Genomic DNA, 26,318 nt, shown 5'->3' on the forward strand with positions numbered 1-26,318 from the left:
AGGATCTTTTTGAGATGGTGGTGCTGTTGATTTCTGGTAGCATCAGATGTGCTATAAGAATCAAATGTTGCAGGGAGGCTTGGGCACATGTATTCCAAAGAACCCAGAAAGCGTTTTGGGAAATTCCACCCAGAAGCAGTTTTATTAAAATAATTAATTATTTTTAATGGGACCCTAAGTCTAAACTTAGGAAATTAAAATAATTAAAGGGTATTAATCTAGTTGTGTGTGTAACTTCTAGAAGAAGACAAGGATCAAGCAGAAATGATCTTAGCCATTGATTAGCTTCTAATCTGGGTCATTGAATGTCAACGAGGAGATTATTTAAGGAGGCTTGAGGGTCATTTGGAAAAAGACACAGAGAGTTCAGAAGTTCGATTTTTCTGAAGCAGAGCAGCTATCGAGAGAATATCGATAGTGAGCTTGTGTAGTGAGGGGTAGGGATAGTTGGGTTGGAGTATCTTCTCTAGAGCCTAGGATACGCAACAAAGAGACACTAGAAGGAGGCAACGTAGGACCCAAGAGGGGTTGACACTGAGCTAGAAGGGCTCATGTAGAAGCAGCGCAGTTCTCCAACCAAAAGTTCGAATTTGCTGAGGGAGCTGACATTTATGAGCCAGGAGGGCTAGAAACTGCTCCAGCAGGCAAAATCGATTCCCATTTGAGCAGACGTAGAGCCTTTGAGCTTGACGCAGGGCCCACGCAGGGGCATCACAAAAATAGTCGGGGACACGTTGGTTCAGCTGCCGGATCAGTTGGAACTTGCCGAGTAGAGTGAGGTAATCTCACAAATTTCTTCTGCCGGTTTATTTCTCTGTAACTGGATTGTCGGGAGGGCATCCAGAGTTGTATTAAGAAAACCACTGCATAATAATACAAACTCTCAGATCTGCTGCACTGGTTTTCCCGCATTGGGTTTTTCTGGGGACATTTGTCCAAAAATAACTGTCACTTGTGTAGTATCTTTATCTATTGTTCTGTTCTTGCTTTGGGCATATAATTTAATTGATGTAGGCTGCAGTGTATTAGCTTCGATATTTGCTGTAGTAAGCAATAAATAATTTGTTTCAGTAATTAACAAATAGGAGAAGTTTAATCAGTTTCTGTCTAGATAACCGGATTCGTCCTATAGGCCCCACGAATCCCGAATCCATCGTGTCCGACACGATTCTCTCGAGATTCATGTCCAAAAACCATGACACGTCGTGTCCTATTTTGACACGTCGAATCCGACTGTGTGTCACGATTTTGGCAGCGTGTCCTGTTTTCCAAGACTCGTTAGGCGGCAAAAGTGACCTGCACGGGTATGAAAAGGCCGCATTTGGTCATTACAGCCACGCATATTTTCATTTGGCAAGCGTTTTGGCAGCTTAATGATCAAGTCTAGGCCCTAGTATTGATATGCTATTCATGGTAATGTTAAATTCTTAAAGTAAAAGTGACATTCTCCTTAATCTTCATTTTCATCCTTTTACTTAAATTTTTAACATTACCGTGAAATGACTCAGGATGTTTGAGAGTGGTTCCGGCCTCATTGCATTTCATATGGAGAAAGTAGAATTTTAGATTTCATTCAAAATCCAGCAGACTTATCAGTTTTTCAGGATTTTAGGATTGGGGGATTGCAATGTTTCCATTGAATTTTGTCATGTATTAGGGTATGGAACTCATATTTAATCAAGAGCATCAATCCCTCTATGTACCTTGATGTTAGTGACATTGGTTGTCGAAGTCCTGTATCATGACCCTCCTAAAAATGTACGCATCACTCAAACAAAATCTTGACTTGACATGTTATGCTTGTTCTATCTTATGTTAATGCTTAAAGGGTGATATTAATGACAAAGATCCCTATACAGATACAGAGGTAATGACAAAGATACCTCTGGATATTAATGCTTAGAGGGTGATATTAATGACAAAGATCCTGATTTTCCAACAAGACCAAAAAAATTAGACATTTCTCGTGGTGGCAAGAGGGCCAAGCATAAGAAATAGATAATAGATTGACATGTATTTGAATTTTGTATGTACTATGCATGCTAATAGCTATAGATGAAGATCTTGTTTGAAATCAATAAATTTGTATCATTAATTAAAATTTGTGTAAGAAATATGATAATATCTAATTTTTAATATATATATATATATATATATTTTTAATAAAATAATATATAACAAATCCTACGTGTCTTGTTCTGGGGGGTCAACGTGTCCGAATCCGACACCGCGAATCCCGAATCCTACGAATCCCGAATCCCCGTGTCAGGTGACTTAGGTTGCTGTAGTAGGGATTCCGTTTACGGAATTTTCACATGGTATCAGAGCAAGTGCAAGTGAAGCAAGAAGAACAGTGCCAGAGAACCCAACGTTGAGCAGAAGAGGAAGATCGAAATCGCTGCAGGAGGCAGCAGTTCAAAACCCTAGAGGGTTTGCACAGTCTAGGCCGAAGGGTTGAATTTCGAGGCAATCTCTCTCTGAGTGAGTTGACGGAGAGAAGGGCTTCCAGATTGAAATTTTGTTGTTGCAGAGGGAGCAGTGCTGAAGCCCCAGTGTGAGGAAGAGCTGGTGGGATGCAGTTTTTCTGCAAGCCGTTTTGTTGGGCAGAAAGACATCAGAAGAGAAGAGAAGCACAGTAAGGAACTTTTCCTTAGTAGACTTCCAGTCGAGAAGTCTGTTCTCTTATTGGTTGAGCAGTAGCAGTAAGAAGCAGAGAGGAGCAGTTCGACAGATTTTCGTGGCAGAAATGGCAACTAGTGGCTTGAGGGATCAGGATAGATTGGACGGAGCATCCAACTATGTCATCTGGAAGGCAAGAATGTCATTCCTTCTAGATGAGCATGCCCTCAAGACATATGTCGATAACGTGGGGTTGTACCTGCAGATGTAGATCTGTTAAAGAAATACAAGGCAAAAATGGCAAAGGCAAAGCGAATGATCCTCGATGGAGTGAAGGATCATGTGGTTTGTCACATCATGTAATATCCCTTATCAGGGGTATCCCTCAAACACAAGCAAACTCCAACCAGAGATGGACTGGGAGGGCGTTTACCAGATATGTCGCCTCTGAAAAGAGGACGAGATTTGGAGGCTACCTGGCCCTTTCCAGACTCTGTCTAAGAGTATAGGAGAAAAACACACAAGTGGTATAGTAGCCGGGAAGCTCAAAGAGATAAAAATAACAGTAGTGCAACATACAATAATGTATACATGGAATATAAGCAGATACTCGAGAAATGTAGAGAGAAATGCTAAGCCATTTTATTATACTAAGTAATGGAAAGAGTACAAGAGGTGATCAGAAAGATAGCACCTTGACTTGCACAAGGCAAGTGAAGAAATACACTCAGAATGGCAAGGAAATGGCCTCTCTTTGAACTGCGTCCAAGTTGTCGGAGAACCGTTGTGCTGCTGCTACTGCTGGAATCAAGTGAGGATTTGGGGCTGTTCCCCTCCTTGGAAAATGCTGAAACTCTAGAATCAACCTCTGCTCAATAAACCCGTCTAGAAAGCTTTTCTAAAATAGCTGACCCTCGAAAATCACCCCCTTGGGGATCTACGCTATCCCTCAAGGCTCTGTGCTGCCCCTGAAGAGAATCCTCCAAAACTCTACCCGAGACTCTGCCAAAATCCTCCAACAAGCAAGGGCTGATCCCTTGCTCAATCTCCAAGCTCAAATCCTACACATAAACCCAATCCAGAGCTCCTACTAAAAGAGACTGCGTCCTCCCCTCTCAAGACTGCGTAGTCATCAAAATGCTTAGTTCCTCCTCAACTCCAGAGATCGCTCCTCCTGTAAAATGTTGATGAAACTACCTTGCCTGAGCAGGCACTCAAAGTCCCCCGGGGCTAAGGGTGAGATCTCCAAACGGAGACACTCGATGCACTAAATAGTGCTGCAGACAGGCTAAACAGCCAGTGTGCTCTAAGTCGAAATGACTAGCTCAAATGCAACATAATCCAATGCCCAAATGAGGAGGCCCCTCTCTCCTTTATAGCGTTGGCCTCTCTCAAAACCCTAAGGCCCACCTCTTCCAACGTAGCCTCTCTCTTGCCACGTGCTCCTCCTCCATTTGCGCAGTCCCTCCAAGTGTCTACCTGGGCCCCCTTCTCTACGTGGTCCTTTGGTCCCCTTTGCTCCCGTTTTAAGTTACAACGTTGTGCTACTAGGGAGTGACTTTATTCAAAAAGTGAGTCATGTCCCCCTTTCCTCACCTTTTTTATTTATAAATAACTATAGAAGGCAAAATTGAGCAAAATCGAATATTCCAATTAGCCATGGCTAATTAGGAATATTACAGTCTCACTAGGCAAAATGTTGCTTGTCCTCAAGCAACTGAAGTGATGGATGCTACAAAATTTTCTCACTCTTCCAAGTGACATCCTCATTCGGGTAATTCTTCCACCCCACCAAGAATTCCCGGACCGTCCTGCTCCGCAGCTGCTCTCCTTGGTATCAATAGTAGCCGCTAGCTGCAACACCAAATGCCCCTCATCATCCGTGGGTGGTAGCTCATCTGTCACTGTCACTCGCTGCCCCAATGCCTTCTTTAGGCATGATACATGAAAAACGTTATGAATCTTGCTGCCTTGGGGCAGCTCCAATTCATACGCAACCTGTCCAATCCTGCATATCACCCTGTATGGCCCATAAAAGTAGGGCTTGAGCTTATCAACTCCCTTATGCTTCAGTGACGACTGTCGGTATGGCTGTAATCGTAGGTAGACCAAGTCCCCTACCTTAAACTGTCTCTCCACTCGACCCCTGTCAGCATACAACTTCTGCTGGTTCTTTGCTGTAGCCATATTATCCTTGAGAGCTAGGAGGATATCCTGACTCTCTTGGATCCAAGTCTTGGCTCTCGGAGCCTTGCTAGCACCAACATCACGTCAACAAAAGATAAAGGATGATATCCATACAAAGCATAGAACGGTGACATACCAATGAACATGTGATGTGTAGTGTTGTAGCAGTACTCCCCCAGATGCAGCCACTTCAGCCATGCTCGCTGCTGCCCATTGACATAGTTACGCAAGTAGCCCTCCAGCCACTTGTTAACTATCTCTGTCTGCCCGTCCGCCTGTGGGTGATAACTGGTATTCGGTGTCAACTCCGTCCCCACCAACCGGAAAAGCTCCTACCAAAACCTGCCCATGAAACGGTTGTCCCTGTCATTGATGATGGTCTTAGGAAGACCATGTAGCCTGAAGACCTCTCTGAAGAACAGCTCGGCCACCTGTGCTGCTGTGTAGTGTGCAGATATGGCGAAAAAGTGTGCGTACTTTATCAGTCGATCAACGACGACAAAGATACAATCCTTGCTCTGCACCATGGGCAACCCTGTGATGAAGTCCATCGAAATACTCTCCCATTTCCCCTCCGGAATGGGAAGAGGCTGCAATAATCCTACGGGATGGCTCATCTCCCCCTTGTTCCTCTGGCAAATATCGCACTCCTGGATATGCTGGAGTACGTCCTCCTTAAAGCCCTTCCATGAGAACCTCTCTCTAATGGCCCTGTAGGTTTTGGTAAACCCCTGATGGCCAGCCAATGGTGAATCATGTGATGCCTGAAGTATCTTCTTCTTGAGCTGAGATCCCTCTGTCAAGAAGATCCGGTCCCTATAGTAGATGATCTCGTCCACTACCCTGTACCTGTCATCCGCCACCTGCACATCTAGAACCTCACATGCAAATCTGTCCTTGGAGTACTCTACTAAGAGTCGAGCCGTCCAGTCTGTGTCCAAGCTCATAAGAGACAACGTGGCTAGTCTACGTGAAAGGGCATCTGCTACCACGTTGTTCTTAACCTTGACATACTTAATGTCAAAGTCATATGCTTGGATCTTACTGATCCACTTCTGCTGCCTCTCCTGTAGCTGTTTCTGCTCCAAAAAGAACCTGAGGCTGTTGTGATCAGTCCTCACCCTGAACTTGTTACCCACTAAATACTATTGGAATTTGGCCAATGCATGCATAATGGCCAGCATCTCCTTGTCGTATATAGAATACAACCTCTCATGCGGAAGGAGCTTCCGGCTTTCAAAGGCTATAGGGTGACCTCCCTGCATCAACATTGCGCCGATCCCCTCACCTGACGCATCACACTCCAAAACAAATGGCTGCGAAAAATCCGGCAATACAAGCACTGGGCAGCTGCTCATAACCTCCTTGAGCCTGTCAACGGCTTGCTGCGCTGTATCTGACCAACTGAATGCCCCCTTCCTCGTCAGATCTGTCAGGGGTGCAACAAGCTATGAGAAACTCTTGACGAACTTCTCGTAGTAAGTACAAATGCCAATGAACCTCTGAAGTTCTGTCACGCTCCTCGGCTCCGACCAATTTCTGATGGCCCTGATCTTCTCCTCGTGGACTCTCACTCCGTCCACCCCTATGATGTGTCTCGAGTACAACATCTCCGTCAACCCAAACTCACACTTGGAGAGCTTGGCATAGAACTGTTGTTCCTCCAAGATGCTCAACATTGTCTCAATGTGCTGGAGATGCTCCTCCCAAGTCCTGCTGTAAATGAGAATATCATCAAAGAACACCAACACAAACTTCCTTAAGTGACTGTGGAAGATGTGATTCATGTAGGACTGGAATGTAGCTGGGGCATTGGTTAGCCCGAAGGGCATCACCAAAAACTCAAAGTGCCCATAATGACACCTGAAGGCGGTCTTGGGAATGTCCTGCTCTCTCACGCGAATCTGATGGTACGCAGATCTCAAATCAATCTTTGAGAAGAATCGTGCTCCCCTCAACTCATTTATCAACTCATCGATCCTGGGTATGGGGTACCTATTCTTCAGGGTCTTCTTGTTCAGGGCCCTGTAGTCAATGCACATCCTCAATGTGCCGTCCTTCTTCTTCACCAACACCACGGAAGAAGCAAAAGGACTCGTGCTCGGCCGAATGTGCCCAAGCGCCAGCAACTCCTGAATGGCCCGCTTAATCTCATCCTGATAGGCCTTGGGATGCCTATATGGGGTAGTAATCACTGCTTGTATGCCCTGCTCAAGCTCAATGGTGTGCTCAAACCCCCGGTCCGGTGGCTGTCCTAGCGGAATCTCCCCAAACACTGTGGCATACTGATCAAGGATGGACTGTATCTCTGGGTGCACCGTCTACCCTGTAGTCCCTGCCTCTGATGCATGCAGCTCCACTACCCACTCTACGTCTCCCTTCTGGAAGACTGCCTCCATCCGATGAGCTGAAACAGTCTGAGGCGGATATGTGTGCTGCCCCGTATCTTCAAATGCCTCCCTGTCTTCTCATAATCCCACTCCATCTCTAGGGCCTTCCAATCTGTCGTGACCTTCCCTAGAGTGATAAGCCACTGAACACCCAGTATCATGTTGGTGTCCGGAATATTGACCACGAAAAAGTGGTCAGTCAGTGTGTAGGTGCCCATTGTCATTGATAACTCTGGGACATAATGAGCACACACCATGGTCTGATCTCTTGGGACCAAAACTGAAAAGCCATCGAAGCTCTCTATCTGTATACCTCTCCGCTCAACCATCTGTGCATCGATGAAGTTGTGGGTTGCCCCACTGTCAACCAAAACTGATACTCGCTGGCCACGTACTGTCCCCCGTACGCGCAGCGTCAAATACTTGGGAACTCCTCGCAATGCTGCAAGGGCCCCTCTGGTAGGTGCAAAAGCTGCACCACTTGCTGCTGGTGGTGGAGGTGGCAAAGGATCCTGCATGGCATGACTATCTCCTGCCCCCATGTCATCCTCCTCATCCTCTTATCCGTTGCTCTCGGAGAAGACCTCAATAAAATGTGCTTTGCCAGTAGCACATCTATGTCCCGGTGCCCACGACTCCTGACAGGTAAAGCACAACCGCTTCTTCTTCAGCTCCCTCCTGGCATCATCATCAATCTGTGCTCGTCCTGGATTCCCCTTTGGAGGTGGAATCCTCACATCCTTCCCCTTAGGCTGGAAAGCCTGTCTCTGGGGGTAAGGTGTCCGGGTCCTGGGTAAGGCATCCTGTAAGTCCCGAGTCCTGCTAATAGCATCCTGGAGTGTGGCTGGTCTAGTGGATCTGACTAGACCCCGAAGTGGCTCTGCTAACCCCTCAACAAACATGTAGATCCTCTATGCCGCGGATAGATCTGGCGACATCACTGAAACACTCAAGAAGTTTGCAATGTAGATCTCTGGGTTCCCGGTTTGTTTGAGCCTCGTCAACTCAACAAAGTGTTGTTCTGGATCCCCCCTGTCAAAACTCTCTATCAATCTCTTGGTGAACTCAGCATATGTCGTCATTGTGGAGTGTCCGAGTGTAACCATCCCATGGAACCACCAGTCCTAGGCCTCACCATCCAAATGTAATGTCGCCACCTTGATGGCCTCTGTCTCCGACATCTGGTTAAGCTGGAAATAGATGTCCAGCTTGTCAACCCAAGACTTTGCCGAACTGTTTGATGAGCCATCAAACGTAGGCAAGTGGAATCTACTAGCTGTGCGGTGGGTGTCTCCATCATGATAATGTCGGTATCCTCTGTGATGGTTGCGGGGTCTACTATCCTGCTGGAGCTGAACAAAGTCTCTGAATGAGAGAGCATCCCTGAACTCCTGCCCATAGGCCTGGTACTCTGCAAAATAATCGCCCATATGACCGGGCTCTGCCTCCTGCTGGGCTCTGGCCCCCGTGTCTGCTCCTAGGAAAGTGGGCATGGTAGAGCATGTAGGGGCATGTGAGGCCATCTGCTGAGTAGTATCACGCTGAGTGGCACCTTGCTCTGGCAAATGGTGGGATGTACCCGATCCCTCACCAACCTGGAAAACCCGTGGGTTCTCACGTTGTCTAGCCTCCATCGTCGTGAATCTCTGCCCCATCACCTCGATCTGCCTCGACAGATCCTGCACTGATTTGAGGAGCATGTCCGCAAATCTCTTCCCGTCCTCATCTGCCATCGGATCCTCCTGCTCTGCGTCCACCACAGGCTCCTCCTGTTCTGTGTTCACCACAGGCTCCTCCTGTTCTGTGTCCACCACCCGAACACAGTCTCCCTCTCCGTAGGTGTTCTCCAACCTACGCTCAATATCTCTGTATTTCCTACCTCTGTAACAGATGTAGGGCTTCTCCCTCAGTGTCATAGGCTGCTAGCTCCATAGGCTGAGCCAGATCTATGCTCTGATACCAATCTAATATCCCTTATCAGGGGTATCTCTCAAACACAAGCAAACTCCAACCAGAGATGGACTGGGAGGGCATTTACCAGATATGTCGCCTCTGAAAAGAGGACGAGATCTGGAGGCTACCTGGCCCTTTCCAGACTCTGTCTAAGAGTATAGGAGAAAAACACACAAGTGGTATAGTAACCGGGAAGCTGAAAGAGGTAAAAATAGCAGTAGTGCAACATACAATAATGTATACATGGAATATAAGCAAATACTCGAGAAATGTAGAGAGAAATGCTAAGCCATTTTATTATACTGAGTAGTGGAAAAAGTACAAGAGGTGATCAGAAAGATAGCACCTCGACTTGCACAAGGCAAGTGAAGAAATACACTCAGAATGGCAAGGAAATGGCCTCTCTCTGAACTAAAACCAAGCTGCCGGAGAACTACTGTGCTGCTGCTACGGCGGGAATCAAGTGAGGATTTTGGGTTGTTCCCCTCCTTAGAAAATGTTGAAACTCTACAATCAACCTCTGTTCAATAAACCCAGAAAAGCCTAGAAAGCTTTTCTAAAATAGCTGACCCCCGAAAATCACCCCCTTGGGGATCTACGCTATCCCTCAAGTCACCCGCTTGGGGATCTACGCTATCCCTCAAGGCTCTGTACTGCCCCTGAAGAGAATCCTCCAAAACTCTACTCGAGACTCTGCCAAAATCCTCCAACAAGCAAGGGCTGATCCCTTGCTCAATCTCCAAGCTCAAATCCTCCACATAAACCCAATCCGGAGCTCCTACCAAAAGAGATTGTGTCCTCCCCTCTCAAGACTGCACAATCATCAAAATGCTCAGTTCCTCCTCAACTCTACAGATTGCTCCTCCTGCAAAATGCTGATGAAACTACCTTGCCCGAGCAGGCACTCAAAGTCCCTCGGGGCTAAGGGTGAGATCTCCGAACGGAGACACTCGATGCACTAAACAGTGCTGCAGACAGGCTAAATAGCCAGCATGCTCTAAGTCGAAATGACTAGCTCAAATGCAACATAATCCAATACCCAAATGAGGAGGCTCCTCTCTCCTTTATAGCGTTGGCCTCTCTCAAAACCCTACGGCTCACCTCCTCCAACGTAGCCTCTCTCTTGCCACGTGCTCCTTCTCCATCTGCGCAGTCCCTCCAAGTGTCTATGTGGGCCCCCTTCTCTACATGGTCCTTTGGCCCCCCTTGGCTCCCCTTTTAAATTACAACATTGTGCTACTAGGGAGCGACTTTATTCAAAAAGTGAGTTATGTCCCCCTTTCCTCACCTTTTTATTTATAAATAACTATAGAAGGCAAAATTGAGCAAAATCGAATATTCCAATTAGCCATGGCTAATTAAGAATATTACACATCACTAGCAGAGGGACTACTAAGGAGATGTGGGATGCGTTGTCTATGCAGTATCAGGGATGTTCTGAGCAGCAGAAGATGTACCTTGAGTAGAAACTGAGATCTGTTCAGATGCAGAAGGGGGACCTCGTGGATCCCTTCTTCACAAAGCTTCAAGAGACTCGAGATGAGTTATTAGCTGTGGGGCCTACACTTCAAGATTCCGAGTTGGTTAGACTGGCCCTCAATTTTGTCTTAGATGAGTGGCAAGTCTTTGTCCAGAGTATCCTGGGTAGGGCGGCTTTGCCAAATTGGAATGAGATGTGGGTAGCTCTCAAGCAAGAGGAGCTAAGGAGAGACTTGGTCAAGTGTAAGCTTGACGGAAGCAGTAGCAGTGGGTCAAAGCCCAAGGAGGAGGACGATAATGCAACCCTTGCATCGAAGGGGCAGCAGGAGCAACGAAGACATAAGAAGGACTTCTCGAAGATAAAGTGCTTCAAGTGTGGTGAGATGGGTCACTACACAACACAGTGTGCTGTCAGAAAGAAGGACAAAGATGAGAAGCACAATCCGAAGGTTGCACCCGCGAAGATCGAGGAGGAGTTCGCCATGACAATCGAGATACCTCCAGGAGGGAGGTGGGTTGATTTGGAGCTGTAGTTCGAAGGAGCTACAGATGGGCAGGATCCTTGAGGAGCCCACCTCTTGGATCAATACCTTGCTACGAGAGCCCAGTTTTGTGGTAGCTAGATGGACTAGTGTCAGATGGTGCCAAGGAGTGTCAAAGAGACAATTGTAGTGACTAAGAGAACTCGAGACCGAGCATCGCAGAGCAGAGTTGGCAGTGGCAGTGGCAGCAGCAGCACAGATGCAGAAACTCAAAGGGAGTTTTAATACGGATGTAGTGTTGACAGTGGCAGGGTCAGTAGCAGTACAGATGCAACATTTGCATAGCGGTTAGTGAACAACATGTTAGACATCAACAATGCAGAGGGAGATGTTACAAAACAGAGTAATGCTTCAGTAGGTTGCATTGTTAGAGCACATTCCTTGCTAAGAGGGAGTGTTGATTTCTAGCAGCATCGAATGTGTTCTAAGTCTCAAATTTTGTAGGGAGGCTTGGGCACATGTATTCCAAAGAACCTAGAAAGCGTTTTGGGAAATTCCACCCAGAAACAATTTTATTAAAATAATTAATTATTTTTAATGGGACCCTAAGTCTAAACTTAGGAAATTAAAATAATTAAAGGGTATTAATCTAACCATGGGTGTAACTTCTAGAAGAAGAAAATGATCAAGCATAAATGATCTTAGCCATTGATTAGCTTCTAATTTGGGCCGTTGAATGTCAACGAGGAGATTATTTAAGGAGGCTTGAGGGTCATTTGGAAAGACACACAGAGAGTTCAAAAGTTCGATTTTCTGAAGCAGAGCAGCTGCCGGGATAATATCGATAGTGAGCTTGTGCAGTGAGGGGCAGGGATAGTTTGGTTGGAGTACCTCTCCAGAGCCTAGGATACACAACAAAGAGGCAGAGACACACTAGAAGGAGGCAGTGCAGGACCCAAAAGGGGTTGATGCTGAGCCAAAAGGGCTCACGCAGAAGCAACGCAGTTCTCCAACTAGAAGTCTGAATTTGCCGAGCTGACATTTCTGAGATGGGAGGTCTGGGAACTGCTTCAGAGGGCAAATTGATTTCTAGTTGAGCAGATGTAGTGCCCACATAGGGGCAACGCAAAAATATTCGGGGACACATTGTTTCAGCTGCTGGATCAGCCGAAACTTGCCGGATAGAGTGAGGTAATCTCACAAATTTCTTCTACCAGTTTATTTCTCTGTAATTGGATTGCCGGGTGGGCATCCAGAGTTGTATTCAGAAAACTAATGCATAATAATAAAAACCCTCAGGTCTGTTGCATCGGTTTTCCTGCATTTGGTTTTTCCAGGGACATTTGTCCAAAAATAACTGTGTCACTTGTGTAGTAGCTTTCTCTATTGTTTTGTTCTTGTTTTGGGCATATAATTTAATTGGTGTAGGCTGCAGTTTATTCGCTTCGATATTTGTTGTAGGAAGTAGTAAATAATTTGTTTCAGTAATTAACAAATAGGAGAAGTTTAATCACTTGCTGCAGTAGGGATTCCGGTTTACGAAATTTTCATAGGTGCAACCATCTTTGGGCCAACCCATTGATGAGGTGCATGTAGATGCACAGGTAGTTGGCAGAGCTGTAGTACTTTTCAGGGAGCGACTCTCTCCAAGAGTACATAGATAGGGTGTGCAGTACAGGATGGTCACGTGTACCCATTATATGGAGAGAGGTAGGATTTTCCCGATGGATATTGCTAATTGGCCAGACAAAGGTGCGTGAGATGGGCATGGTGCAACATAGTGGACTTGTTGCATATACAGGTGCCTATGCATTCGAGATATACTAGTGGGAGATCATGAGTTGGTATTCTATTTTTGTAGCGGTGTTCTTATTTAGGGACGTAGTACATCAGGAGCCCTTACATATAAGGGATATTGCATGTTTCAGTTGGCAGAGGGATGTAGGCTGACATCTCATCAACATACCATTTGCACTAGGCCTGCATCAACATAGTGGGGTGAACCTTGGTCTATGTCCAAGGCTAAACTGGCGAGAGGTGATGAGTTGGTATTCTATTGGTGGAGCAGTGTTTATGGCTAGAGATAGATCTGAGTTAGAGCCATGGTATATAGGGGAAGATGATGGGTTAGAGTGGCATTGGGATCCAGGAGGATCTATTTATAGCAGGGTGAGCAGGGGATTTGTTTGGGATCCAGGCATTTGGGGATCCGTTCATGATTGGTTAGCATGTACGCATGGCATAAAACAATGGTTCATATGGGACCCTGGTATTACTTTGCATATGCCTCTACGGTGGATAGGTTTGGATTGCTTGAGGGCAAGCAATCTTGGGGCGGGAGGATTTGTCATGCCCCCATTTTTATTTTCCTCTATAGTATAGCTAGGGTGGATTTCCAGGGCACGGGATGGCCAGGTCATGGGAGCAGGTTTATGCTATCAGGGGTTCCGAGGAGTTTTGAGGAGTTTTTATGGGATCCGATGGCATTCACTTTGCATATTCCATCATCCGCACAATTTGCCTTTGTTTTGTTGCATTTCGACAACTTTCAGAAAATAGCATTATTATGGGGCCTAACTTAGTTAATTATGCTCGAGTTGGCATTCCAAGAAGATTAATTGATAGAACACCTCAGTGTAATAGCTCTTTGGAATTAGAATGAGAAGATCTACAGGATGGGTTGCTAATGAGTGACTTCCAGTGGTTGGAAAGAGTATGGTGGCCAACTTAGTCACCAGATACGCCGAATTTGAAGCATTAAATTCGAAATTCGGCGTTTTTCAAGGGAAAACGAACATATTCGGCGTTTTTCAAGGGAAATTCGGCGTTTTTCAGACCTTGCAAGGGTTGGTCACCAAGTATCAAGCATTAAACATCACTTTTTGTGGTCAAATCTCCAAATTTTCATTCCCTAGCTCTGCTAGTTATTTCTCTATAAGGCTGATCTGTTATTGGCATGTGTATGTGGGCTAACAAACTGTGGTTGCAGCAGTCATAAAGGTCTGATATTTGGTTTTGAGCTAACAATTGGTGAGTGCAGCTATTGAAAAATTGATCTATTCTGATATAAAATTTGATATTAAGCATTTAATAGTCTGATTATAAGGATAATCATGATAAAATTCACTCCATACCATTTCTCATATGCATATGATATATCTATCTTTAATATACATTTTTTTTTTCGAATTTCTATATGTCGAATTTTATGTCGAATTTTATCGACAAAATCTGAGTTGCCGAACTTTATTCGAATTTCATGGTCCTCGAACTCGAACTCGAACTCGAACCTGGTGACTATGGGGGCCAATTTACCATTTTCCCACATTAAAAAGATATTTTAATCGAAGGAAATGTGTTCAACGATTAAAATAATAATAAAATAGGAGCTTCTATAGGGGTCGACTAGATCTATAAAATAGGAGGAGGAGGCCATTAGAGGACATCTTGGATTTGATATTTCTTCTTGTATGAGAGGTTGGGAACTCGGTTCTCTACTTCCTTGGTACCCCCAGGACGGAAACCCTCGGGTGATTTAGTGAGATTGGGCAAGTACCCATCTCCCTTTGGTGATTGCATCCAAAATTCACAGGAGAGCTTAGCAGTGGCAGTTCAATTCAGATTTGGAGGTCGGTGTAGTGCAACAGATTATCTTGGAGGTCAACGTTCATCTCAACTATTTTGGGTTTTATATGCATGTAACCCCAGTTTACCCATTATGTTGATCTAGATTGTCATTGATGTCAATATGGCAATATTCTAGGATACTAAATGATGATATGAAGCCAAGGAGAAGCAGAGCAGATCCCTGAAGAAACATGAGCAAGAAGCCAAGGAGCAAAGCCATTAGGGAAGCCATTGGAAAGTCATTGGAAGCCATTTGAAGTCAAGAACAGGAGCAGTCAAAGAAGAGCTATCAGAAGAGTTCATCGGAAGCAGTAGATCCGTGAAGTAACATGAGCTATCAAAGAAGAGCTATCGGAAGTCAAAGGAAGACCTATTGGAGCAAGAGAAGCATATCGGAAAAGTTCATTGGAAGCAGTTTATTGGAAAGCCATCATGAAGCCAAAGTGTAAGAGCGGAAGAGTGAGGAGAAGCCACAGGAAAGCCAAGCCATGAGTAAGAGTCTGTTACAAACTGTTCTTATTAAAATATCGCATATGCTCAAGAGTAAGGGCCATATCAAAGATATCGCATGAAATATCGGAGGAGCCAACATATCAGAGGAGTTAACATATCGGAGGAGTATTGCAGAGTATCAGAAGAGTTAACATCGGAGGAGCCATATCGGGAGTATCGCATGTAATATATGCCCAAGAAGAACCGATAGGAAGAATTCATCAGAAGGAGCAAAGAGGAACACACAGTGAGGAAAGAGCCAACAGGAGCAACAGCTATCGGAAGAGCGGGGGTAGGAAAGTACGACTCAAGTCCCGCACTCGTGAACTCCCGCACTCAATCCTAACCGTCGATCTCATAGTCAACCTTAGATCATGGTCATCTGCGGGGGTTAAGGCCGGTTTTTAACCCATGTGCCAGTCAAAGTCTTGCAAACCATCGTTTGTGATAAAGTTGTGGACTCGGAATATTATTGGAATACCGCATTGCAAGTTATGAAAGGCTTGTCACATTGAATCCCCCGACTGCGATATAAGGTGCGGACCCGATTGCTCCATTATAAACCGCCCTATTGTAATATCACATCCGCATGTATCAGAACCTTCACATCGCAAGTCTTAAAGGAATGTCACACTAAAACTGCGATTGCGATAATACATGCGGACCCGAACAAGTTATAGTAACAACCCTAAGGTAATATCGCATCTGTTGAATGGCAAAGTTCAAAAAGGATGACATGTTAAATCGGCCGATTGTGATATGTATGCGGACCCGCTGCACCATTATAATACATCCTAAAGAAATATCGCATTCGTCACATGTCGCAAGTCTTGAAGAAATGTAACGATGGTTAACCGCCGATTGCGATAAGGTTGTGGACCTGACGAGTTTATTAAGAACTGCTTAAGATCGCATCGCATCCACTCCGTCGGTAGTAGTGAAATCATTGTGTTATGTGCAAACCTCCAAAAAACTGCGATTGCAATTAAGGTGATGATGTGGCTGGTGGGACCACTGATTATATGGTTTTAACTATGTTGCTGTTATTACAGAAGTTTATGTCTCGACTCAGGGATTTAATGTGAGAACAGGTAAATTATGGACACAAATAGAGGCAACCTTCAAACAAATAGATACATCTGGGAATGAAGCTTGAAGCAAGAGCAGGTGGCAACATCTAACAAAACTGAAGCATTGCAAAAAGATGCCAATCAGTGAAAAGAATTTAAAAGACAGTCACAGATGGGATATCAAAATCTGCTAGTGGAGATAACTTGCAGAGACTTTTACAAGAACACAAGGAAAAGATGGCTCATCAAAAGGACTATAGAAAGGAGAATGTTGTGTAGTGGAATATAGCTCAGTAACTTAAGGAGAAGCACAAAGATACAAAGGAATCCTAATTTGAAGAAAGATACCGAGAATGACAATTTTAGTGGCATTTTCTCTTGATTCGAACTATGAAGGCCTCTTAATTCTGACCATGGAGACAACAAAATATGGATTGAAGCATAAACACTTGGACTTGAACATTTGGTGTGTGGCTATTTGCAATCTGTTTGGAAGCATTGAAGTGGAGCATCTTTAAGCATTGTTGAAGCCATGATAAAGTAGTTTTTTTTGAGACATGAAGAAGGGATAATGTGCTAGTTGATGATAAGGCATCAATCCTTCTATCTTGAGTAAAAAGAAGAGCACCACAACAGGGGGAGTAACATACCCATAAAAATATACTATTCATAAAGAACATAAGCAGTTTGATAGGGGGAGCAGTTCGACAAGGGGAGTCCCTGAGCACTCCTTTGCCATTGATGTCAAAGGGGGAGAGAAGAAGAATATTGCCATCAATGACAAGGGGGGATATTGTTGATCTAGATTGTCATTGATGTCAATATGGCAATATTATAGGATATTAAATGATGATATGAAGCCAAGGAGAAGCAGAGCAGATCCGTGAAGAAACAGGAGCAAGAAGCCAAGGAGCAAAGCCATCAAGGAAGCCATTGGAAAGACATTGGAAGCCATTGGAAGTCAAGAATAGGAGCAGTCAAAGAAGAGCTATCGGAAGAGTTCATCGGAAGCAGTAGATCCATGAAGTAACAGGAGCTATCAAAGAAGAGCTATCAGAAGTCAAAGGAAGACCTATTGGAGCAAGAGAAGCATATCGGAAAAGTTCATCAGAAGCAGTTTATCGGAAAGCCATCATGAAGCCAAAGTGTAAGAGCAGAAGAGTGAGGAGAAGCCACAGGAAAGCCAAGCCATGAGTAAGAGTTTGTTACAAACTGTTCTTATTAAAATATCGCATATGCTCAAGAGTAAGGGCCATATCAGAGATATCGCATGAAATATCGTAGGAGCCAACATATCAGAGGAGTTAACATATCGGAGGAGTATTAGAAGAGTTAACATCGGAGCATCCATATCGGGAGTATCGCATGTAATATATGCCCAAGAAGAACCGATAGGAAGAATTCATCAGAAGGAGCAAAGAGGAACACGTAGTGAGGAAAGAGCCAACAGGAGCAACAACTATCAGAAGAGCGGGGGTAGGAAAGTACGACTCAAGTCCCGCACTCGTGAAGTCCCGCACTCAATCCTAACCGTCGATCTCATAGTCAACCCTTAGATCACGGTCAACTATGGGGGTTAAGGCCGATTTTTAATCCATGTGCCAGTCGAAGTCCTGCAAACCGTCGTTTGTGATAAAGTTGTGGACCCGGAAGCTTATTGGAATACCGCATCGCAAGTTATGAAAGGCTTGTCACATTGAATCCCCCGACTGCGATATAAGGTGCGGACCCGATCGCTCCATTATAAACTGCCCTATTGTAATATTGCATCTGCGTGTATCGGAACCTTCACATCGCAAGTCTTAAAGGAATGTCACACTAAAACTACGATTGCGATAATACATGCGGACCTGAACAGGTTATAGTAACAGCCCTAAGGTAATATCGCATTCGTTGAATCGCAAAGTTCAAAAAGGATGACATGTTAAATCGACCAATTGCGATATGTATGCGGACCCGCTGCACCATTATAATACCTCCTAAAGAAATATCGCATCCGTCACATGTCGCAAGTCTTGAAGAAATGTAATGATGGTTAACCGCCGATTGCGATAAGGTTGTGGACCCGACGGGTTTATTAACAACTGCTTAAGATTGCATCGCATCTGCTCCATCGGTAGTAGTGAAATCACTGTGTTATGTGCAAACCTCCGAAAAATTGCGATTGCGATTAAGGTGATGATGTGGCTAGTGGGACCACCCATCATATGGTTTTAAGTTTTAACTATGTTGATATGTGAAGATCAATGATGTTGATATCGGAGGACAGAGTATGTTATGGGCACGACTTGTAAAAGAAATCCAGAAGTTGCGATTGCGATTAAAGGAATGATGTGGCACGTGGGATCTCCAATATGGGGATAACCTCTCTTGTGATGTGATTTCCGTGAACAATCAAGTCCGTGGATGAAAGTGCCTCTCTGATATAATTCTAATATGCGATATCATAAGTCGGCCTCCCTCCCGAATGAACGTGTCTTTTGAGTATTGGTGAACTCGAAGAGATAGAGGAATCTGAAGATCAAGCGAGCGAAGAAGGTCGAGTGAGCGTAGAGAAAGCCGAAGATCAAGCGATCGAAGAAGGAAACCAAAAGGTCGAGCAAGCGTAGAGGAAGCCGAAGATCAAGCGAGCAAAAAAGGAAGCCAAAGGTCAGGGCGTATCAGGCATCTATAACAGAGAACAAGGAAGGGTTCACAATTAGAGAATTGGAAGAAATAGAGTATGCCGTAGGTCCAACAGAACAGAAAAAGAAAAAGCCGAAGGTCCAGTAGGACAGGAGGAAGCCGAACGGCCAGTAGAAGATGAAGATCTATTTGACCTCGGACCAGTCAAGTAAGATTTCATTAGTCATCAGTTGAAGGGAGCAGTAGACAACACCAGCATTGAAGTATTTGTAAGTATGTTCTTTGGAAGTAAGATACCATGACAATCACTTCTAAAGCAGTTATTGCGACAATAAAAACAGAGGCTTGAAAACAGAGAATTGTTTTTATGCATACATTGAGGCTTAGCCCAGATATCTTGTTGGAAAGCTTCAACAAATCTTGGAAACATTATTGAAGATCATGATGCCTATTTGAAATCATCATGAGGTAACATTGCAGACTCTGTGTGGACAGTATGAAGAGTTGTGAAGACTCCTTCATATGAAGACAGGTTGTCATTGATGATGTAGCATGGAGACTACAGTGAAGTTGTAGATTGACAGAATTCAGTGAAGAAGATTTTGGGAGCAGAGAATGACCACCAAACATACCTTGACAAGATAGGGTTGGAACCCTTGGGGTTGGTGCCTCAGAATTGGAAGGATTGGTGTCCTTGGAGTTGGTGCTCCTAAATCCAAGGTTGGTGCCTTGACAAGACAGGGTTGGTGCCCTAGAGGTTGGAGCCTCACAAAAGACCAAGTTGGTGCTTGGCAACAGATTGAAGCCTTATATATATTGTATCTGATTTATTGTAAAGATTATATGAATAAAAGCATTTATTCCTATTGTTCATTTTTGTGTTCTAAATATACATGATTTAACTGGTAAAAATAACAATTGAAAAGAAATACTGATTCACCCCCCCTCTCAGTATTTCTAACACATTATAATAAAAGCTGAGAATTTTCCTGTTCAATGTGTCATTAGATTGCAGTGCTCTGTTTGTTTTATTTTCCATGCTTCTGTTAAATGAATGATAATTTAATGGTGAAATTTGGGTGAGTTTGATTTCTCCAAATTTAGCAAAATATCCCGTTTGGGACATTACAATGACCTGCAGTATTTTGGAACACAAGCAGACAATCGATATTCTCATCGAGCCTCTTAGTCCAGATAAGTTTATCAAAAAAAAGAAGAAGCTTGTTTTGTATTCCAATATGCCCATTAAGGGGAGAAATTTGAGTAAATATTTTATAATGGTAATATTTTACTTAGGAGATTTTGTCCGAGTACTTGGTGATAAGGTTACTTTTTAACAAAGTTATGATGTAATGTTAAGCCATGATAATGAATTAAGTTAGGTCATATGATTAAACAACAGGAATCACAAATTGCAGGTTACATAATGCGTTGTACTGTATGTCTATCTCCTCATGATGAAGTCTATGTATTATGACATACAAATTGGAATATAATTAGGGAAGTATTTTTCTCTGTTTTCTACCCACTGTGATTCTACTTTTGTATACATAAACTCTGACAGTGTATGGAAAGTCAGGTGCCAAAATGGAGACATGAGAGGTTCCATTTAGGAAAATGAAAAGGGCTCCATTTCATAGAAGGGACCACGAGTAGGCTCAAATGGGTTCCTATGAGAAATGTATAAAATACTAGGTATTGTTTAATTTTGTAGCTATGGTTGGTCTTCATAATATATTTTTATCATTGATATTTATGTAAAGCATGTTCTTCATGCTCAAAAGAAAATTTTATTATTCATGTATTTGTCAAAAGAAAAATTTCGAAAAGCATGTTCTTCATGACCTTTATCAAAGAAAATTTCAAAATTTTGAATTATATTTTTGGCTCCACAAGTTGACCATGTCTGCCCTCCTATGATCACGTTGGCCTGCCCAAGGAGACACCCATTCGATCCTTAAGAAAACTATATATTGGAGTAACTCGTCCTCCCTCAAGGCACTGAATTATATTTTTGGCTCCACAAGTTGACCATGTCTGCCCTCCTATGATCACGTTGGCCTGCCCAAGGAGACACCCATTCGATCCTTAAGAAAACTATATATTGGAGTAACTTGTCCTCCCTCAAGGCACTTTGCATCATATGAAATCGCAAGTATACCTCTGCAATCAACGAAGGAAGACAAGAAGATAAGGAGACTGAAAAGAAGAAGAACAAGTCATCTTTCTGTCGTCTCTCAAGTGAGTACAGGAGGCCGAGATTAGTCTTAGTTTCTGTGATGCTTTTCTGAGGTGGATCTGAAGTTTTCTGTGGTGGTATTTGTGATCAGTCCGAGGTTTCTGTGGCAGAGAAAGAGGCCAAAATTCAGCCCTAGTACAGACCTGTAGCAGACTTTGACTGTAAGCACTTATGGACAGATTGAGGATGTTTTGACTTGGAATTTGGTGGAGGGTTGACTTGGCTCTTGATGGATTGCCATTTTGCTATTATGCTGGTCATTTTGTCTATGACTTTGATGTCTCTTGTTTAATTGATTCTTTAAGGAAATGATTGCTAGGTTTTTACCCCATGTGGGTTTTCCCCAGGTAAATTGTTGTGTTCTTGTGTCGTTGTCTCTACATGATCATATGTAATATTCCTAATGGAAATTTACAATGATAAACAAAGAAAATGATGCAAAAACACACACATAAAATTACACCACATTAAATACCCAGAAAATGCCAAAATCTGCACTGAGTGGAGCCATTTTATTAAGATAAATGTTGGGTACAAGATAAGATCAGAATGCATGCACCTGGGCTTGCTCAAGGCAAGCTAACAATGCCCAGGTGATGAAATCAGCTACTCGGACACAAGTGTGGCTGTCCCCAACCAAGCTCTACGCTGTCCCTCTGAAATTTGCACTGCTGGCTGCAAGAAATGGCTGCTAGGGCCTCCTCCGGTGCTCAGAAAATTCCGGGAAATTAACCCCGGGCTCTCCACCAATAACCCACAAAAACCCACGAAGGAATTGGCCAAATGTTGACCTCGGAATTTTGGCCCAATTTCCCCTAGCTCCTCCAGCTGCTGGCTGAGTTGGGATCCCAATTTGACCCCTCAAATCTGCCCAGAAAATTCTGCCAAATCTATCTTGGCCCCTCCTCAATAAACCCAAAAAACCCAGAAAGGGTTTGTCCTTGTTTTGACACTCCAAAATTGACCCCAAATGCTTGGCCCTTCTCCACAAGCAAAAGATGTAACCTGTAGCAGATGTTGTGTTTGCTGCTCCACCAAAGTGTTGGAAAATCCCCCACAATCCCCTCCAATCCAACTCCAAATAGCCCTAGCTCTGCTAACCCCTTCGCAAGCCACCCCACAAGTTGCCTCAACAAAGGACTGCAATCTATGGACCAAATGCCGCAGGCCCTCCTCCAGGAATTCGATTGGTTGTTGTGTGATGCTTTCTGTCCCTTCAAATCTCCCTCCTGTGCCAGGAAATTGATCCAAGAGTGCCCCAAAAACAATACAACGCCTCACTCCGGCTCTTCTCTCCTCCAATCATTGCGTGGCTCCCTGCACTGTGTCCCAGCTAGCTCAGAATTCGTGCTGCCTGCGTGGTCTTCCTTCCAACTCCAAAAATGAGTAGAATTTGCGTCCCTAGGGTGGCACTCATGGTCCACCGAAGAAGAGGGTGAGATTTCCCCTTGGAAACCTCTGGTGCTAAACAACACCTGTGACTTAGTTGAATAGCTTGAGCAACAAAGTGTAAAATGTCAAATGATCAAAAGTGTTGAATGATGCTGCCTTCCTCTTATTTATAATTGCTGCTCTCTTCCTTCACGTGGGCCCCTTCACCAAGCAATTCGAGCTCCCTCCTTAGCCATTCGAATTTCTCCATCAAGGGGGTGTGTATTTCATCATGGGGTGGTCCCCACATCCCACTATGTGATCAATCTTCCCTTTGTCTATTGTTTGGGGCCTCCACTACCATATTAATGTCCACCCGCTTTTCCTAGGTTTGTATCCAAAATTTTCCCCATCCATAATTTACAAAAATTGAGAAATACACTAAGCAGATTTTTATTGGAAGGGATATTACATCCTAATGGCATTTTAGTTTTACTGTTGATATCCTCTGTATAGTTGTTTCATGATAGATAATGAATACAAGATGATGAATAATCAAAAGCAAGAAAAGATAAACCTAAGTAAATCATAAGAAGTAATTATCAGTGTAGACTCTAGAGGGTACCTAGAAAAATCAACAGGTATAAACTTATGTAGAAAAAAGTTGCAGAAAAGGAGTACCAATGGTTGTGTGGGTTGGTGATGGAAAAGATTAGGCATTTGTGTTTCTTAAGTTGAAATTATCATTAGAGATTTGAAGAAGTGTAGAGGTGAATGATACTTAAATTCATAAAAAATGTGTTTGATGTTCCCAACATTTGGAATGGTTTGGAATTTATTATTTTCTAGATTAGGATAATCTATGCTTCTCATATTACATCAAAAAAGATTTCCTTTTTACTTCGGTATTATGATTGAGAGCTGAGGGCTAACGGCAATTGGCTCCTGACCTATAACCTAGAAATGCCAAAATGTAATCATTGCAAAAAGTAGAAGACTCGTTCTCCTTGAAATCTTGTTGAAGAGCTTCAACTCAAGAAGGTAGTTTCAAATTTTTTCTTTTCAAATTTTACTGTGATGACAGACTACATTATATTTATAAATGCAAATATGATAAGGTGTATTAGTTTACTATGGAATTATTCAACTAATGTTATTATCAGGTAGCAATAATATTAAAACTCTTACAAGCATATTTGGCATATTCACGCTATTTACTAATGAAGGATATCTATGGTTAAGTTATTTTTTCTTTAGGGTCTTTCATATCCTGGAATGAAGTATTCACCCTCGAGGGCCTTGCAAAGCCCTACTATTGCGAAGTATTTACCCTTGATTTGTCAACCCTTCAAAAACTGATTAACCCACATCTAATGAAGATGTTTCTCTTTGATCCTATTTACTAATTTCAAACATTTCATTTGTATCTCTATAGTAAATCGTAATGAGATACATCAGCACATGCCTGGACAACTCAAGCATCTCAATAGAATCATAGAGTATGCATGTAGACTGCACAGTCAAAGATAGAAATGAATTTAACCATCAAATATGAAGTTTAGAGAACTCATTATGTTATATATTTTGATTCTCCAGGCATTTTCTCGAATAGAGAATCATTACTTCAAGCATAAAGGATTCTTTCCTACAGATTCATTTTTGCTTGACAATATAGACAAGATAAGACATATTCCTACCACAATTGTGCAGGTAAGGCTTTAAGTTAAATAGTTGATAATCATCTGGAGCTTAATTTGATTGATTTCTTTTGAATTTCAATATCCATCCTTATGTCTTTGGGATCATTGGGTGTTTAATCATGTATCTCACTTTCAATATGATAAATGATTCAACAAATATGATTTCATACAGAGATAATCAATTTGTTTTTCACGAGGATTTAGATGGCAATATAAAGTTCTTGTTATTTTTGTAAATCAGCTCAAACTTGTGCTTTTATGATAGAACAGAGTGAAGCTTTAGTGATAAAGAAAGAGTTCAATCAAATACTATGTGTAATGATTCTCCAAGGAAATCTCATTTTAATTTTCTTATGTAACCAGGGAATGTGAAGATCGGAAATGCAAGAAATATAGTAAATATCTTACTATGACATATTGTTTTATTTGCAGCATTTTAGCTGAACGAAGGTTAGAACATGCAAATCAGCTTTATGAGAACATACAAGGCTGAGAAGCAAAGGTTGGAGCAGTTGATATTGATAGTTGTGTAGTCACGAATCAAAGCTAAATATGTAATACAAATCAAAATCAAATATATAATATGTCATCGTTATGAGTTATCTACAATGATCAATTAGTAGCTAGCTATTGATTCCCTCTATCACTTTTACATGCGAAGGTAATGGCTCATCCTCTAGAACAAGGTGTCGTGGTTGGAGTTAGATGACTATAGGTGGGTATCTCAATGTATGAAGAAGGTTGTGGTGAGGCTGGAACGTCAGCCTTTTTCACTTTCATTCTCCTACTCCTGCCTCCTACCAATGTTGGATCGTCCTCCCTACCTCCTACTTCTGTGCTGCCTCCTCTATCATAATACTACATGTAACACTAGTATCACCATGTTTTACTACATGTGAGCATAGCTCATCAATTCATATATAAAACAAGAGATGCATATGATTACTTAAACTAAAGAACAATAATGATAAGTTATTTCATGGTAAAAGTATTATTGACGATTTTGCAGAGGAAAGTCCAAGAAGCTAAATCACAAGAATGCTTTAGACCATAGTTTTCTACCAGTGGATCATTGTGTCTCTCTTAAAGAAACATATTAAAAAAGGTATGGGAAATAAAAGGTAAAGTTTTCTGTTGTTGCTGTGGTTTCAAAACACTTTTAGCAGTCATGAGAATCAACCTTTGAGAAGGGATAGAGGAATCAAGAGATCCGAGGATTTATACAAGGGAGATAACAATTTTGCAAACATTGACAGTGGAAAAAATCATTGAGGGTCTTGACCAGAAATTAAAAAGTTAAAACATTTAGAGGGAAATTGGAAAATTGTGACAATAATTTAAAAAGTACATAATTAATTCATTTTTTTTTAAATATAATCCTAGCAACAACATTAAATGATCACATTGCTGCACAAATATGAAACACCCACACACACATATGAGTTGCCAAATGCTATAGATTAGATAATTTTATTGATGTCCAATGAATGACCACAAAAGTATGCCAATGAGACTAAAGGATACATCCAATACGAGTACAATGTGGGAGTGCAAACACAACTCCTAGAAAATGCCAAAGCGAAATCTAGGATAAAATGAAATAAAGAAGGATACAACAATAGGACATCCTCATTAACATGTATATAACCATATCAAATGCCCCCGATGATGTAGAAGATGTTAGAAAATCGGAAAGGCAGAAATATATTCTTATGTTGATAATTACTTGTGATATTATTATGTTCTTGTTGACTTCTTTATGTTCTTCCTTTATGTTCTTCTCATCAAGAAATCATCAAAACAAAAACATGAAGATCATGGACACCAGATGTAGGCACTCAGCGAGGGCTAAAACCCCTATATAGGGGAAAACCCAATCAAGAACTCTTCCTTCAATAATTCAAAATGAGATAGACCAAGAGCTTAGACCAACATACCTTCCTCCTCCACCAAGTCAGCCTTCCAATATGACTCAACACACTTCAGTAGTCTCTTCTTGTCTAGTAGCTTCAACTCAGCGATAATTCAGAAATTCGACTTCCTAGGTATAAAATTTCGACCCCAAACTATTGAATTTCGGCCTA

General features: G+C 42.7%; 1 protein-coding gene across 6 annotated transcripts in view; it reads left to right on the plus strand.

Annotated features, from left to right (window-relative positions):
• LOC149238396 (proline iminopeptidase-like) overlaps positions 1-26,318 on the plus strand; it is a 327,298-nt gene that overhangs the window by 194,295 nt on the left and 106,685 nt on the right. For 5 of the 6 annotated variants that reach the window (XM_089373020.1, XM_089373021.1, XM_089373022.1 and 2 more), the window contains one exon: positions 24,131-24,244. In XM_089373020.1, the coding sequence (XP_089229146.1) occupies positions 24,131-24,244 (114 nt within the window). Of the gene's footprint in view, positions 1-24,130; positions 24,245-24,666; positions 24,700-26,318 lie in introns of those variants that run through there. The other variant, XM_089373024.1, reaches the window with a different exon arrangement.

Source organism: Pinus tabuliformis, chromosome 8, assembly GCF_031772625.1.
Source record: "Pinus tabuliformis cultivar Carrire ecotype Pingquan chromosome 8, CPIR1, whole genome shotgun sequence".
Lineage (NCBI taxonomy): Eukaryota > Viridiplantae > Streptophyta > Pinopsida > Pinales > Pinaceae > Pinus > Pinus tabuliformis.